At 43.3% G+C, this 18,743-nt stretch overlaps 1 protein-coding gene across 1 annotated transcript in view; it reads left to right on the plus strand.

Annotated features, from left to right (window-relative positions):
* LOC134223410 (serine-rich adhesin for platelets) overlaps positions 1-18,743 on the plus strand; it is a 111,986-nt gene that overhangs the window by 89,117 nt on the left and 4,126 nt on the right. Inside the window, exon 5 of the mRNA XM_062702547.1 lies at positions 17,164-18,727. Within this exon, the coding sequence (XP_062558531.1) occupies positions 17,164-18,727 (1,564 nt within the window). The remainder of the gene's footprint in view (positions 1-17,163; positions 18,728-18,743) is intronic.

The following is an 18,743-nucleotide window of genomic DNA, read 5'->3' on the forward strand; positions in this document are numbered from 1 at the left end:
CTTTCGCGCGCGCGAGCCATTTCGTTTGAGATGTCGCGAAGAACAGACCGTGGTACCACCTTTGGCATCGGCGGAGCACCTATCGGAAATTTTATTCCCGGCAATGGTGTGGGTCGCGCGGTCGTCGTCATTAACATTAGCAGTGCTCAGTTTAAATTTTCTTGTATGAAGTAGGGGGAATGACGGTTTTGGCAGGTTTGGTTCTATTGTCAGGGGGTTTTGACGTAAACTACGTCTAAGGGGAAGACTCAAATACAGGGTGACAAATGAAAATTTCCAAATTGTAGACCGTCACGAAATCATGTAAGATTTGTAACATTAATAGTTCTCATATCTTTCAATGGATTTTAAAGATTTATATATCAATCGATTCGCAAACTTTCCACCAATTTGCCAGTAGTATTTAATCTAAAATTTCAACGCTGAACTATTGAAAATTTTAGTTCTTTCATGCATCATGCATCTCCTATGCAGCGCGTTCCAATCCTTGGTAATTGCCTACTTTTAGGGTATTATCAATTGTTGAACTGGGGTGTATGAATGGGGAGGCACAGCTGCCAGACAGTGGGATCCCTACTCAGTGTACTATATGTTTGGTTTTACGTAGTTTACGTCGAGCGGTCGTGTCTTGTATACAACCCCAAATATTTTTTGTTGACCAAATTTTATGAAATTTGGCCACAATATTTCTTGATATGCAAAGAATGTTTTGGCCAAATTTGAGCCTAATTAGTTACAGAAAACCCCCTGACAATAATAGAACAAAACCTGCAAAAGCCGTAAAATCCCCTACTAACGATTGGCTACCATCAATGAAAGTAGCTCTTATGTCACAACTTGAGGCGAGATGAATTTTGAACAAAGTAAAACTTAATTGCTTGGTGATGGCAGATTGCTTTCCGTCGGTAGTAGAATCACGAGAGCACAATTCAGAGAAAGACTTATAATTTTGGTAGATAGTCATCCATGCGAAAAATTTTTTGCAGCTTCTCCGTTTGACGCGCGCTCGTGATTCTACATACATACAGAAAACATACTCATCCATGAGTTTTTAGCTGCTGAAATGCAACGCGCGCGCGGGAGAGCAGTTTTCTTAGAATCAATAAAGATGACTCATTAGTCCCGCCTCTTTGTTGCCGGTATGGCTGCAAATATTGTGTAACCGTCACATACCCCCCAAAGGGGCGTGGCTACAGGTTCAACTTTATTGTTTACAAGAAAGCAGCTCTTCCGCGCGCCCGAGCCATTTCGTTCGAGATGTCGCGGAGAGCAGACCTTGGTACCACCTTCGGCATCGGCGGAGCTCCTACCGGAAATTTTATTCCCGGCGATGGTGTGGGTCGCGCGGTCGTCGTCATTAACATTAGCAGCGCTCAGTTTAAATTTTCTTGTATGAAGTAGGAGGAATGACGGCTTTGGCAGGTTTTGTTCTATTATTTTCGGGTTTTTGTTGACCAAATTTTATGAAATTTGGCCACAATATTCGTTGATATGCTATGATATGATATGATATTTGATATGAAATACTAACGATCGGCTACCATCAATGAAAGTGGCTCTTGGGAGCGTCCACAAATTACGTAACGCTTAGAAGGGGGAGGGGGGTTGGGCGAAGTGTGACGACCTATACATAATTTTTAGATGCTTTATACAAAAAGTGTGACATAGGGGGGAGGGGGGGGTTGAAAATGCCCATTTTTTGCGTTACGTAATTAAAGGATCTTCCCTTAAGGTGACTCGGGAGGGAACTACACACCGTGTTATTTTTCCTATCTTTTGTCTCTTTCTAACATTGTCACCTCGTAATTTTGGAGTGGCGTATTTCGGTTTTCAGTTGTTTGATGTAACTGTAAATGTATCAGCATATAGATTGCGAGTAAGCACGCGCCGGTGATACTTTTTCAAAATCATATTTGTTGTAGAAAACAAATTAAGCATTAATGATAATCAATAGTATCAATAGAATTGGCAAATTGCTGAAGGGTTTCCGAATCGATTGATAAGCGAATGTCGAAAATCCATCGAAAGAAAAATACGCTATTAGCGTTTGAAATCTATCCTAATTTTTGTGATAGTCTCGAATTTGGAAATTTCCGTTTTAAACCCTGTATCTGAGTCTTCCCCTTAGACGAAGTTTACGTCAAAAAATCTGTAGCAAATATCAATACTGACGCCATACAATTTTCTTCAGTCATAATGCGAATCAATTGTTTGCATGGTCTCCTTCCGATACGTGCTTGGGATTCAACTACCGACGTTGGCGTTGCGCTTTGTATAAAGTTCATCTCGGAACCGATATCTTTTTCAATCATCAACAGGAAAAATACAAAATTAGAGTCTCGCGGGAAAATTTCATGTTGTGCCGACAACATCCAAATCGTTGCAAACGCCACATTAGTGAATAAATTGCTGTAGCAGTCTTCCGAGGACAGCCTATGCTCGGACCGGCACTAATGCTATGATTCCGCTATCGATGCCAAACAATTATGCTTTGTTCTATGAAGAAAGTTCGTCTAATATCAACATTCTCAATCACTAAAATCATATAACTCCGAATTACGCCAGAAAATTTCACCGAAGAATTTTCCAGTTCCTCAGTTGCACTTTAGGAAAATTATTTCAACTTAACCTTCCTCCCAAATATAATGATAGTCCTGAAAAGAACCGATTAATTCCCACTTATGTGCCTTATTAACAGCAGCCACTGGGCTGCGCGACCGTCATCCGATGATTCGGCTCAACAAACGCCGTCGATTGCCAGATCCGCTGAAGATGAGACACGGATGAAAATGATGTGCTGCTGCTTCCACGAGCGCCACAACCACCGACCAAAAAAAATTTCATCGTCCACCGCTGAGACAGCCGTTGTCACTGGGACCGCTTCTGGACGCCCTGGCCCTGGTCCGCTCGCCGTGACATCCAGAATGAAAATGACGCGCGTACGCGAAACACGGGGCTTTTTATACACAGGGAAAACGAAGCAGTGGATCAAAAGGCCCGTACCTTACTGCAATCTGATGTCCGTGTTGGGGATTTATGAACGGAATTGAATTTTTCACCCGGTTTGGAAAGAAATAACATTTTCAATAGATTAACGTTGATAATCAATAGTATCAATAGAATTGGCAAATTGCTGGAGAGTTTCTGAATCGATTGATAAGCAAATGTCGAAAATCCATCGAAAGATAAAGACGCTATTAGCGTTTGAAATCTATCCTAATTTCGTGACGGTCTAGAATTTGGAAATTTCGGTTTTACACCCTGTATCTGAGTCTTCCCATTAGACGTAGTTTACGTCAAAATACAGTATTGTGAAAATGCGAATATGAGGCGTTGAAATATCAGAAGAGTATCACGAGAATTATTAACCAGGCTGAAGGAAATATAATGTCTGCTCTTGAACTTCAACTCGTAGCTCATATTGTTCACCCCATCAAAACAAAGGAATAAAAAGAAATTTTCTCAGCTTAGCTTAGCCTGATTGACTGTATTTTTTATTTATTATCAGACTGAGGCCGGAGTGGACTGTGCAATACATAAAAGTCTTCTCCATTCAGCTCGGTCCATGGCTGCACTTCGCCAACTACACAGTTTGCGGAGGGTCCGCAAATCGTCTTCCGACCGACCCATCTTGCCCGCTCGTTGTCAAGAACAATTTTCACCGGATTACTGTCCGGAATTCTGGCTACGTGCCCGGCCCACCGCAGTATTCCGATTTTCGCGGTGTGATCGATGGACGGTTCTCCCAACAGCTGATGCAACTCGTGGTTCATTCGCCTCTTCCGCGTACCGTCCGCCATCTGCACCCCACCATAGATGGTACGCAGCACTTTCCTTTCGAAAACTCCCAGTGCGCGTTGGTCCTTCACGAGCATCGTCCAGGTCTCGTGTCCGTAGAGAACTACCGGTCTTATAAGCGTTTTGTAGATAGTCAGTTTGGTACGGCGGCGAACTCTATTCGATCGGAGCGTCTTACGGAGTCCAAAGTACGTACGATTTCCAGCCACTATGCGCCTCCGAATTTCTCTGCTGGTATCGTTATCGGCGGTCACCAGTGAGCCCAAGTACATGAATTCTTCAATCACCTCGATTTCGTCACCACCGATAGAAACTCGTGGTGGGTGGCTTACATTGACCTCTCTTGAGCCTCTTCCTATCATGTACTTCGTCTTCGACGTATTGATGACTAGTCCAATCCGTTTAGCTTCGCTTTTCAGTCTGATGTAGGATTCCTCCATCCTCTCAAAGTTACGTGCCATGATGTCAATGTCGTCGGCGAAACCAAATAACTGGACGGACTTCGTGAAAATCGTACCACTCGTGTCAATCCCTGCCCTTCGTATTACTCCCTCCAAAGCGATGTTGAATAGCAGACACGAAAGACCATCACCTTGCCGTAACCCTCTACGCGTTTCGAAGGGACTCGAGAATGCCCCTGAAACTCGAACTACGCACATCATAAATAGATGATGTGTGGGCACGTTGTATTCGCGGCATTTCTGCAACACCTGACGTATGGCGAACACCTGGTCTGTGGTAGAGCGTTCACCAATAAATCCCGCCTGGTACTGCTTCACGAACTCTTTTGCAATTGGTGTTAGTCGGCGGCATAAAATTTGGGAGAGTACTTTGTAGGCGGCGTTCAGCAATGTGATTGCGCGGTAGTTGCTACAATCCAGCTTATCGCCCTTTTTGAAGATGGGACACACGACACCTTCCATCCACTCCTGCGGCAGAACATCATCCTCCCAAACCTTGGTAATCACCCAGTGCAGCGCTCTAGCAAGTGCCTCACCACCGTGTTTAAACAGCTCTCCTGGTAGTTGGTCAACTCCAGGGGCTTTGTTGTTTTCAGCCGGCCGATCTCCTCCTGGATTTTCTGGAGATTCGGAGCCGGAAGTCGCATGTCCTGCGCGCGTGCTCCTAGGTACATTACCATACCGCCACCGTTGTCTGCCATATCGCCATTCAGGTGCTCTTCGCAGTGCTGCCGCCACCTTTGGATCACCTCACGCTCGTTTGTAAGAAGGTTCCCGTTTATGTCCTTACACATATCGGGCTGTGACACGTGGCCCTTACGTGAACGGTTCAACTTCTCATAGAACTTTCGTGCGTTATTAGCGCGGTACAGTTCCTCCGTCTCTTCATGGTCTCGATCTTCCTGCTGGCGCTTTTTCCTCCGGAAAATCGAGTTTTGTCTGTTCCGCGCCCGTTTGTATCGTGCCTCGTTCGCCCTCGTGCGGTGTTGCAGCAATCTCGCCCATGCTGCATTCTTCTCCTCAACTAACTGCTCACATTCGCCGTCATACCAGTCGTTTCTTTGATCCGGAGCCACCGTGCCTAGTGCAGCGGTTGCGGTGCTTCCAATGGCAGATCGAATATCTCTCCAGCCATCTTCAAGAGATGCTGCGCCTAGTTGCTCTTCCGTTGGGAGTGCCACTTCCAGCTGCTGCACTTAGTCTTGTAGCCGCCCAATGTTTAGCCGCGGCGGACGACTCCGACGCGTGTTGATCACCGTCGAGAGTTTTGAGCGCAGACATACTGCAACTTGGTAGTGGTCGGATTCAATATTCGCACTGCGGTAAGTGCGTACGTTCGTGATGTCGGAGAAGAATTTACCGTGGATTATAACGTGGTCGATTTGGTTTTCTGTTAATTGATTAGGTGATTTCCCTGTGGCCTTGTGGATATTCTTGCGGGGGAAGAAAGTGCTTCGGACTACCATTCCGCGGGAGGCTGCAAAGTTTATGCATCGTTGGCCGTTGTCGTTCGATACGGTATGCAAACTATCCGGTCCGATGACCGGTCTATACATTAACTACCTTCCTACCTGTGCGTTCATGTCACCGATGACGATTTTGACGTCCCGCAGTGGGCATCCATCGTATGTCTGCTCCAGCTGCGCATAGAACGCTTCTTTCTCGTCGTCGTATCTCCCTTCGTGTGGGCAGTGCACGTTGATGATGCTATAGTTGAAGAAACGGCCTTTTATCCTCAGCTTGCACATCCTTGCGTTGATTGGCTGCCACTTAATCACGCGTTGGCGCATCTTTCCCAGCACTATGAAGCCGGTTCCCAGCTCGTTGGTGGTGCCACAGCTTTGGTAGGAGGTAGCCGCTCGATGCCCGCTTTTCCACACTTTCTGTCCTGTCCAGCAGATTTCCTGCAGCGCTACGACATCAAAGTTGCGGGGATGTAATTCATCGTAGATTAACCTGTCGCAACCTGCGAAGCCTAGCGACTTGCAGTTCCATGTTCCAAGCTTCCAATCGTGATCCTTTATTCGTCGCCTAGGTCGTTGCCGATTGTATCGAGTCGTATTATCTTCTATGTCGTTCGTAATAGTTGTTTTTAAAGGCGGCTTATTGGGCCTGCGCAAACATCCTGTCTCGTCGGAGGGCCGTCGTGTCAGGGCTGTTTAGCGTCCCACCTAACACCAGGAGTTGGGCTTGTGCGCTTTGAGCGGCACACGGTCGCTTTGGCGGAGCCTACTTGCGGATTCATGCAGCTTTTTATAGAGGTTTAACAGGGCCCACTGTCAAACCCCACCACATTCTAGGCAGGCACCACAACTCGCAGATGGCCTGGGGAGGGATCGTCAAGTCCTTGGACATAGTCCCTGCTGCCCCCAATATTGCTACCTAGTGTGTGTGAATCCATAAAATATTGTGCTAGGGTAAGACACCCAGAAATCGCCCTCCCCCCAGTTTTCGCCCACCCATTTTAAAATCTTCATTTCTCGTAAACTAGTTGTTGAAAACAGTTACAGTTAAGGGTTTCCCATACAAGCATCAATCAATCACGAAAAAACCTGAACTTTAACTGTTTCCAACAACTAGTTTTCGAGAAATGAAGATTTTAAAATAGGTGGGCGAAAACTGGGGGGAGGGCGATTTCTGGGTGTCTTACCCTATTGCATTTGATTTCTTTTCAGGAGAAATGAGAAGCGAACTATTAACTTTTAATGGTGGAACTTGTTGTGGTTTGGATTTCAGAATCTTTGCCAGTTTCCAGAATGGGTTTGAACGGGAGTCTAATTTGTACAAGTTATTTAGAAAATTTGAGTTTTTGAGATCATTGATTCTGTTTTTAATAAGGTCTGCAAGTTTGGATGCTAATATTTTCTTTCGGATTACGGATCTTTGAAATTGTCTACGTACTGTGTTTCGCCTAGTAATCAGGTTGTTTGTAACGGGATCAATTTGTATGGGATTACTTACAGTTGACGGGACTCGTCGGACACAGTGGACTCGTCGGACACTCTGGAAATCAACCCAATTGACATGATGGTAGTCCTTTCGCTGTCCTTTGGGGCACAGACGGAATTGCATGTATCTGTACTTGGTAGTGATCCGAAGTCAATTCGGATATGCAGTGGCGTAGCCAGAAAATTGGTCTGGAGAGCGGGGGGGGGGGGTGTGATTTCTGAACATTTTTTAATTCGAGAACGTTCGAAAAAAAATTTCTCCTAAAAAATTGTTTCTCTGGGGGGGGGGGGGGTTTATGTCCAAAACCACCCCCGTGGCTACGCCCCTGCGGATATGGTAACCGGTGCTTGCACATGTTGCTCAGCATTTGTCAAAAAGATATCCAACGTTGACGTAACGCCGGCTGGCGAGATAAAAGTTGGATCAAGTGGTGCACTGACGGTGTAGTATCGTTGGTTGTCTTGGAAAAGCAACTCGCCGTTTTTTGTTTCGTCGATGGTTATTCCAGGCTTCATGACGGGTATTCAGCGCACATGCAACGCATGAGCGCGTTCGATCCAGTCTGGAAACGATGTACCCTGGTAGGTTGAAATTGGTACCAGGCTTCAGATAAGTTCCACAGCAGCAGTTGCAGATCGTTAGTAGCCATAGGTGAGCACAAGATTTCCTATCAGCCGCACTTGTTCCAGACGAGTGGAATACTGTTGGAGTTTGTCACACATCTCATTGAAAATGTGTTGAAGGTCAGCTGCTGTGTACAGGAGCGGGGGAGCAGCAGCTTGATCATTTTCGTACGACGACCGCATACGAGGTTGACTTGGTTGCTGGGAACCAGGAGGAGGTCCAGGTGAAGTGGACCTTGGGGCTTGTGCACGTTGATTTGTTCTTCCGGCGTGCGGAATGTTCCAATTTGTCGACGGCAGCTGATGAGGGGCTTGGATTCCTGGAGAGAGAGCCGGGAAATCCGACGGATCGAGAATGGGGGCCCGTTCCCTCTTCCTCCCGTTTGATGTTGATGCTTGTATTCTTCCCTCTTCTGGCAGCTTCGATCAGTTGAACGGTGGGCCCCATCGCAATGAACACACTTGTATTCCACGGCGCCCTCGATGGGGCAGGAATCGGTGAGATGTTCTTGGGAGCAGACGTTGCATCTAGCCTTCAGTCGGCAGGGCAGTTTCGAGTGCCATGTCCAAAGTTCAGCCATCGCATGCACTGCGTCATATCCTTATTCGTTCCACGGTAACCTTCCCACGAAACGATAATATCTTGGATTACTCGGGCTGCACTCAGTGCGCTAAGTGTCACGGAACCTTTCCGGAAGTGCACCAGGTACATGCAGTCACGATACTCCATGGCTCTGCTGTGTCTTGACATGGGGAAAATGGCGAGTGGCTTCATCTTGTACCGAAGCTCCAACTTAATTTCCTCTACGTCCATGATGGGCAATCCACGGATAACTGCCTTGAAGGGTTTCTCCGACGGAATGTCGAAGGTAAAATATGCGGCTTTGCATTTGTCGAGATACTGCTTCGTCTTTAAGTAGTCCTCCTTGGATGTGAGAACCACCTTGATACCGACGCGACATATTTTGTAGGACGCGTTGATTTCAATCGACTTGAGAGTCCGCTTGAGCTTATCCATTCCCATGGATTTCACCATCAGTGGGGGAACCTTGCTTGAAGTTGGTGGACGCGACTGGGTGTCATCGTTTTGGATCTCGCCGAAACCGTTGAGGTCGCTGGTTGCGTTGATTGCGGTGCCAACAGTGTTGGTTTCGCCAGTTTCGTTTGTTTTGTTGTGGGACGCAACCGGGACTTCTTCCACATGCCGTTTCTTCTTTGCATTGTCCAGATCAGGGGTGCTGGCAGTAGTACTGGCAGAATGTCTGCCATTCTTCTTAAGACGACGCGGCATTTACTGGCCGACCGACAGACACGATTTAGAAATATAAGGTACCCCGGGGCAAGTGATAATACGGGGTAAGTGGGTACTATGGCTGGATTAATCGGTGAACGTTTTTAATGGTAACAATGTTCTAGAAAGATGAGGCAGAATTATCAACGAATTCGCCTGACACAAAAAAAATTGGAATCAAAACCATTTGCGGCACCATACTAATGGTATTGTTTAATCATGACTTTAAACTACTGGCAAAATCTATTACTTTTATTTTAATTCAATGGATTTCCAACAAAATAGTAGTTTCTAAATTCATCATTGATGTGGAAAGTGAATATTTTGAGCAATTAAATTGTGTGATATCGAAAACGATTTAAAAGTTTTGGTTAAAGCTAAAATTTGAAACTTTCACTTGTCCTTAAGTTTTAACATACATGGGGCAAGTGGGACGGGACATATTTGAAAAACATTTTCGATAGAGCCATTTTACCTGTTTTTAGATTGTTTACTAGTGAAAAATAACTTCGACACTCATATATCATATGGATCTGAATCAAATGCAGTTGATATCGTTGATTTCGTTGTTAAGATGTAGTGTACAGTTGATTTACCAAATGTGTATTTTACTTTCTGTAAATTATCTTCCTCATGGAAAAGAGCAATGGTTATAACTATGCGAAATTTTCCGTTTACAGTGCAAATAATCTATTTATTCTACAATAGATCAACAGGTTTTTTCTTGTGTTTTGTTAATTTTAAACATCGCATCAAATTAACAGATTTTCAGATAAATAAATTGCTTAAGACATAAATTGGCCATTTCGCTCTATTACAAATTAACAACACTGCGCATCGCCTGAATAAAAACGTTACTTTTGAAGTTCTAATTTATGTAATAATTTGTGTTCTAAACAGAGAAACATTTATTCGAAAAGTGAACAAAGATTTGCTCATCTCTTCTATCTAACACATTTGGCAAGAAAGTAAGGTAATGGAAAGCCAGACAATAGCCAATTAAACAGTAAACCGGCTGTTGGCTTGTTTTTATATTTGCTAACATTGTAATCCCTTTCTTTTTGCAAAAACAAAAGTCTGACAAGCAATAAAACTCCATCCATGATCTGAAATACTACGACTCAGAAATTGCATGAACATTATATCTACATTCTTCAAATAAGTTTCGTTCGACAGTATAAAGCAGAATAGGTTTGAAGGGGTAAGTGGGTCCAACAGGTAAATTTATTTATGTCACTACCAATATTTTTGTAACTGAATAAATAGCTTACAACACGTCTACACTTCAACAACGGAAGCATATAATGATGTATCCGTGGTTAATGTCCTGAAATACCCTGTTTTCTAAGTATGCGTTAACGATTTTGCTGAACTAGCGTTTTTTTAGGTCCCACTTACCCCAGTGTACCTTACTTTAGTAGCCAACCGTCTGATTTATAACAGCCTTATAGCCAATAGGCCGCGAAATAATAGTTTGCTCGTGTGCGAGGCGAACCGGTGTCCACACTAGACTACCCCGCAAGGATCTGAATGTGGAGCGGAACACTGGAGCAAGCTCTAAAATCTCTCTGCTGGTACTAGGACACGTCCGAACTGCTCGGACGATCAGACTGGAATGATGACAAACAAAAATAAAAAAATAAACAAATTTAAGTAGGGGGAAAGACGGCTTTGGCAGGTTTTGTTCTATTATTGGCAGGGGGGTTTTTGTCGACCAAATTTTATGAAATTTGGCCACAATATTCTTTGATATGCAAAGAATGTTTAGGCCAAATTTGAGCCTAGTCAGTCATAAAAAACCCCCCTGGCAATAATAGAACAAAACCTGCCAAAGCCGTCATTCCCCCTAGTTCAAATGAGGCCCATTAGTCCCGCCTCTTTGTTGATCGGTATGAGTGCAAATAATGTTTAACCATAACACTCACCAAAGGGGCGTGGCCACAGGGTTAACTTTACTGATTACAAAAAGCAGCGCACGCGAGTCATTTCGTTCAAGATGTCGTGAAGAGCAGGCCACGGTCCCACCATCGGCATCGGTGGAGCTCCTACCGGAAATTTTATCCCCGCCGATAGTGTGGGTCGTGCGGTTGTTGTCGCCGTCATCAGATGAAATTTCTTGCCTTTGAAATTTCTTAACAACAGCGCAACACCCGAATAGAAAATACAATAGAATTACATTAAAATATCATAAAATAACAATACATTTTATTTATGAACAATCAATTTTATTGTTCTTCTATTGTACCAATTAATTTTCCTTATTGTTGTTCCAATAAACGTACAATAAAATCTATTGACAGAAAAATGTTGACAATAAAATTATAATAAATTCTATTGTAATTGCAAAAATTTGTTCGAGAAATAAACGATTTTTTTATTGTTACGGTAACTAACAACCCCTATTTTCTATTGTAAAACTTCCATTTACAATAGGATTTATGGTGGAAAACAATATTCTTAATTGTTATTCTATTGTGAGCAACAATAGAGTTTATTGTATATACAATTAAATTTATCGTATTGTTACAATAGTTTCTATTGTAATTTTATTGGACTTTTTTATTCGGGCAGCGCGGTGGAGTACATTTTAGCAACGGTGGCGTCTGAAGTACCATCGATTGTGTATCATCACGCACGTGTCAGAGAAAGACGCTGCAGAAAACAATTCGCATGGATAGCAACAGTAGCAGTCAAGTGAAATTTTCCCTGAAGATTATAAGATTATAATTTTAGTAGGCAGTCTGCTACTTGTTTCAGGATTTTTTTCCATCCATGCAAATACAAAAATGCCTCAAAAATGTAAAAAAAAATTATTCCGTAATAGGGCATAAAAGTGTGCAATAATCTGTTTTTTTTCATCACCACTTTCAATTCATTGGATTAAAGGAATATGATTAATTTATCGATTGTCATTATTACATTGTCATATATACAAATATTTATTGAAATAAATTAGAAATTCAAATTTCAAAACAAAGCACAACATTCTTTGATGACCGCTTTTCATGCGAAATTGAACAAAGAACCCATAATATTTTCATTTGGTAGCCCGAGATAGCAAGAGGTGCTTTTCTCTCTGTCGTATGACGATCACGACCTTTTGCAGTACCGATTGTGATACTTTAAAGAACCGATTGATTTCAATAATTCGCCTTCCCAGCTACAAACAGTAACAAAACCAAATCAGAATCTTGAGAAACCTTTACTTGGCTGCAACTGATGCCATCCATGCGAATACATATTTGTAGCATCTCCCTCCGACGTGCGCCCGTGATTCTGATACGAACAACAACTTTCTGGCGTCGCCAAGCAATTATTTTACAGTTTGAATAAATTCTTCGCACAACAACCTTGCCCTGTATAAAATGGTGGTCCTGAAAAGAACCAATTTATTGGTCCTGCAACAAAACCAGATCTAGAACCATGCAAGAAATTTTCAATGGAGTTCCGCTGACCCACTCGATAGTCTGCCGCTAAAGCGTTACAGATGCAGGAACCTCCGCCATCGATGTTAGGACCGTTACCAACACCATCGTTCGATCCGCTCTCCGTTCCCACTCCGTTGACCACTCACCGCAGATCATCGTACAGAAATAACGCGCGAGCGCGAATCTTGGGCTTTTTTAAAACCCGGATAAAAATGAAACGGTGGGTCACAAGGCCCGTAACTTACATCATTCTGATGTCCGTGTTGGGAATGCATAAACGGAATTGGTTGGTTCTGATATTTTTGCTGGGTAGGACAAGAATTAAAATTTTCAATAGTTTATTGTAAATAATCAAAAGTGAAACTGACAAATTGCTGCAGAGTTTCCGAGTCGATTGATATATAAATCTCGAAAATCCATCGAAAGATAAAGGCTCTATTAACGTTCAAAATCTTACATGATTTCGTGACGGTCCTCAATTCTGATTTGACACCCAGTACCTTCGGGTAAGACGTTGTCCAACGTCAAAAAAAATCGTGCAGAAGACTCTCAAAAACTTTGGCGAAACAGTTCAAGATTGTACACGGGAACGATCGAAGCAAGCTTTCAAGCTTCCAGGAAAACACTATCGCTTACAGATCGATTGAAAATTGTAGCAATGGGCACTGCCAGCGATGAAGCACATTGTTTGATGAAGGTGCTTCAAAAATATCCGCATTGCTCAAAGTGACTTGAGGAAGCCGGACGGGATACGACGGAAGACTTTCGATGTAGCTTTGATCCAATGGAGGAAGATTGTCGTCATGCACTCAGCGGAAGAAGCTGGCAAACAAATTTGCTATTGCGACAGGTGATCGGGAGGAAAGCATACGATATGTGAAGTCAACTGGGGTATTGATCGACCCCTTCCGCTTTTTAATGTAGGCCCAGAACGATGAAGGATTATTTTTCAAATTTGCTTAAAGACTTTCCATGTACTTACGGAACCGACAATGTATATTCGAGTATATTCATCTCCAGCTAACCGCAGATTAGTCGCGTTCACTTCAATCCTGTTTCGCAAGAATTTCTTCCTGCATTTCCGCAGACGATTGTGAAGATTCCGGAGCTGTGGCGTCCACCAGGGTTTATTGTACTTTTTAAATGGTCGGCCAATTTCGACCGGCACGTTTTCTCAGATGATCTGTTCGATGGTGCGATAGAAAGCGGTAACAGAATCGTCGATTGAGGCATAATTCATAACATGATTCCAGTCCAGGGCAGCAATCCGTGCATTGACGATTTGATAATCACACCTGTTGAAGTCGTAGTCAACGGTAGATATTGGCACTGATCTTCCATCGCGAGAACGGACGTGAATGGTTAAAACTAATGGCTTGTGATTAGGGTCAATTTTTAAAAGAGCAGATGGCGACTCAAAGAGATCTATGATGCATGGATCGCTTACGAACACCAAGTCAAGAAGTTTTCAGTTCGCCTTCAGAAGATCATTGATCTGATGCAGACCGGAGGATAGCAAGGACTCTGATAGGGCAAGCTCCTGCTCAGTTGACGCGTTGATAGGCAAGTATCCGTTAACTTCATCATCGTTCACTAATAAAATGATTGAAATAGCATTCCTACAACAAGCAGGATTTAACTTAATACTAAGTAAATACAGTCAAACCTCCATGAGTCGATATTGAAGGGACCATCGACTCATGGAAATATCGACATGTGGAATAGGAAATCTTTGGAAATCTGTTTGAAGGGACCATCACAGTAACCCAGAAAATATTTTTTAATATGGGATAATTTGCTTCCATGAGTCGATATCGAGTCATAGAACATCGACTCATGGAGGTTTGACTGTACCTACATCTAAAAAGTTGAAAATGCGAGTGCAAGACGCAAGTTTATTCGTGTTTTGTATTGGACGTAGGACGATCGGCTTTCTTCAGTAAGCAGAACTATCGGCTGGTTTTCGAAATTTTGTTCTGTGTGCGATGAGCAAAACGATCAGCCGGTCACCAACATTTTGTTCTGCTGTGTGCGGGTGAGTAAATGAACTAGAAAGCAAAAGTTTAGATCGCGTCCAGACATGTTTTCTTCAGTAAGCAGAACGATCGGCCGGTTATCACAATTTTGTTCTGCCTTGTGCGGTGAGCAGAACGATCGGCCGGTTACCGAAATTTTGTTTTGCTTTGCGCGGCCTTCAATATAAAATTATTAATAGTTTTGTTTTCGTCGTTTAAACTACACGCTACACGGCAAACCGTTTACCAAAACAAAACCTGCCACACTTATCCAACATCCCAGTGATTTCTCGTGGAACATTCATGTCAACATTCTCCTACCCATTCCTTAATTGACCTGCATTCGGACACGGCCGGGGCTGGAATTGCTTATTTTTGGGTCACCAGTTCTTACACATTGAAGATGATGTTAGTCCTAAACTTCATCTGTTGGGTTTTTTGCTGCTTGATATATCACACAGGGAACTGTCTTATCGAAATTACAAAAACAAGGGGCCCACTCACACACGCTCCGCCTGTTGTACAACATTGACCCCGCCCCCAAGTTAGTCCGACCAATTCAGTTTGTACAACCGTCTGATGAACAGTTGGTACAACCAAAACTCCAACAAACGTAATATTTTGTAATATTTTGTGTGCATATGCTGATGTGTTTGTTGCTTCTCCACGAATACTGAATTGTATGAATTGGATTGGAATTTGATTTGAATTCTATTTGAATGGAATTGGATTGAAATGAGATTGGAGCTTTTGCAATATGATTAAAATAGCAAATGAAATGAAATCGGATTTTTCAAATTTGATTATTATAATTAATTGGTATTGGATCAGGATTATATTGCAGTAAGATTGGAATCAGATTGAAATTGGACTTGAGTAGAATTGGATTTTGTTTGGGTTGAAATTCAAATGAAGTTGGATTGGAAATGTTGTAGAGTTGAATTGAAATTAGATTTGGATTGGATTAGAATCGGATTGAAATTGAATTTCATTGGAATTTAGATAGAAATGGATTGGATTGGAATGCAGTTAGATTGGATTTGAATTGGAATGAAATTGGACTTATATTGGTTGTGGATTGAAGTGAATTTTATTGGAACTTAAATAAAATGTTATTGAAATTGTAGTGATGATGGATTTGATTGGAATAAGTTAAGAGTTGGAATTGAATTTAATTGTGAGTGGATTGGAAGTAGATTTGAATTGTATTGGAATCGGATTTTTACAAAAGACTAGCTAAAAATTCTTATTAATCCATACTAGCGGTAATAGCGCTTTTCTCGCGCATTATGTAAATTTGTATTTTGGCAGAAATTTTAAACCCCTTAGCCCGATCTGGTTACGTTTCAATAGGAAACAATCCTTGTCGAATGCAACTTGCGAATTCTCCATAATTTTTATTGGAAATAGCTCCGAAATTCTTCCAAGAATTACTCCAGGAGTTCCTCCAAGAATTCCTTCAGCAATTCCTCAGAAAATTTCTTCAGGAACTTTCTGCAGTAATAGTGAAATTCCCGAAGGACGTCTTCTTCGATTCTTCGAAGGGCGAAATTCTTGAAATAATTTCCGCAGGAATACCTGAAAAACTCTTCGGAGGAATTTCTGAAGGAATTTCCAGAGGGATTCCTGTAGGAATTATATAACGTACGAATTCCTGGAGGAATTTCAAGAAAAGTCTTCTGAGGAATGTGTGTAGAATGTTTTTTTTAGGAATTTTTGGAGAAACTTTTGAAAGAGTTTCCAAAGGAGTGTTTTAAAAAATTCCTTCGTGAATTTATCCGAGAATTTTTCCAGAAATTCCTCCAGGAATTACTACGGATAGTACTCCACAAAGTCTTAAGGAATATCTCCATGAATACCTCATGGAATTTCTTACCGAGATAATCCTGGAATTCCTTCCAAAACTCCTTCAGCAATTCCTTAGAAAAGTTCAGATAGACCAGGTAAAGCTAATCGCGATACTTATACCGCTGCTTTTGAGTTACACAATGAGCTTCTTCACGTCTTGGGGCCCTCAAAATTAAGCCTTGAACGACTTTATGTCGGGAAGGTAATGAAGGTAAAACTCATACTAGAGAACTTAAGAAACTCCACAATAAACTTTTAGTGGTACTTTAACAGAAATCTGGCGAAGCCTGACCTTCCCTAATATCCGACTCCGTGGCACTTAAGGTTGTCGCTGAATCAGGGGCCTCTCATTAAGTAAGCACTACACTAACACCGCTTTCCCCTCACAAGTTACGTTGAAGATGGGCGAAGCCAGTAGTAGTTATCATCATGTTTTTGTGATTTTTGTCCTAGATTATAATTAAGGACATTGTTAGCTACAGAAGCAACTTGGAAGGGGGGCCTCAGTCAAAAATTTATTTGTTAGTTTTTTTACCTGTGGTAAAACAGCTTGAACTTCTATCGATGGGGTTATTCATGAAGTGCATCACACTTTAAGAGATTAGCAGAAGAAGAGGTTTTGAGAAGCGCTGAAATGCTTACAAAAGAAGTCAGTTGTTCATCGAACAGATCAACAATGGCTCGGGCCAGCGCTTCCTGTAATGCTTTTCCGACTAACCAACTTCATAATATACTCACGTTTCTTTTCAGACATGCCAACCGCGATGACCCTAAGCGAACTCGCCGGAAATCGGGCAATAAGTCATCGAGCAAATCCTCCACCAACGTTACCATCATCCAAGTGTCGAATGGTTCCAGTGACAGCGAATCCCCGGTAAAGCTGCTGGCATCTCCAAAACCGCAGCATCGCACCAAACCGGAACTGGTTACGAAACTGTCCAACGGTAGCACGCTGATTACCGATGACCTGTCCGATGACAACTACAAAAGCAACGTGCAAATAATTCCGTCCAACGTCGAGTACGATCATCACGTAAGCCTCCCGGATCACCATAATCAGGAACCATCAATTATAGCCTCGATCAACGATCGACAGATCACAACCGTCAAAGTACCTAATCTCGTTGTCAACGGCAGTAGCAGTAGTAGTAATAGCGGTAGTAGTAATAACAGTAGCAATGTAACCATCAGCTCAACTAGTGTGTCAACGGCGCAGCCCACGGTAATTTCTACGATAGCGTCGTCTTCAACGCCTATCAAAAGTGATAGCAACTTCGGTACGGTAACGCAAATTTCGGTCAACTCGCCATGTGATAGGTCTAGGACACCTCCTCAGCAGCACCAGCACTACGAGCAGGTATTTCTTCTTTCCTCACCCATACAAGTAGTCAGCAATTTGGACCAACCGACCAGTCTGCAGTCACCTCTTCCGATCGCGTCGGGTAGTTCGGCAGCAACCAAACTCAACAAGAGCAAAATCACTCTCCTCAGTAAGCAGCAGCGTTCATCTAGTCATTCCGAAATACAACTCAACCGGGTTAGGCAACTACGAAGCGGCCAAGGCAACAAAGAAAACCAAGGTGAGGGTGGTGCAGCATGCTCTTCTGGTCACAAAAGCGGAATTCTACCATCGGCGAGTAGTCCGGCGGTTCCCTCCGGCGGCGGTAACCTCAGTCCGTCGAAACGGGCTCCAGTAGATAAGAACATCTACACGCCTCAACCGCAACGGCCGATGCTGCAGCGGGGGCTTACCGAAATGGTTATTAGTCGGTCAACTAACGCGGTCGTTGCCGGTGGACGAGATCCGGCTCGTGGACGGCAACCAACCGCTCAACAAACGGCCGACAAATTCAGGAACGAAATCAACGAGCAGAGACGGAGAAGCTCTTCGACTTCTGACGCGCAACCGGAAACATCGGTGAACCCAGTCATGAGGGCAAGGCTAAATGGTGCGTCCCGTCTGCAATCGCCCCCACAGCCGTTCCGACCTCATCATCAACTTATCAACCAGCTGGACTCGATGAATGGATCCAACCGAAAGTTGACATTGCGGGAACAGCAGGTAATGCAGCTGCGCCGCGAAATGATGCACCCGGGAGGAGTTCGGCTGCAGTTGCGGCGGAAAGATTGCATAAACTCAATCGGGCTGGTGGACGCGTTCGGGGCAGTTTGGGTAGCCGGGTGGAAGCAGAAGGAACACCCGGTGCTGTACAATGCGCTCCACATCGGGGATCAGCTGATATCGGTAGCTGGACTGGCGATAAGCAGCGCCGCGGAAGCCCACAAAGCGATTCGTGGAGCGCCTGGACTTTTTGTAAGTTTCAACTATG

The sequence above is a fragment of the Armigeres subalbatus genome, chromosome 1 (genome assembly GCF_024139115.2).
Source record: "Armigeres subalbatus isolate Guangzhou_Male chromosome 1, GZ_Asu_2, whole genome shotgun sequence".
In the NCBI taxonomy this organism is placed as follows: Eukaryota; Metazoa; Arthropoda; class Insecta; order Diptera; family Culicidae; genus Armigeres; species Armigeres subalbatus.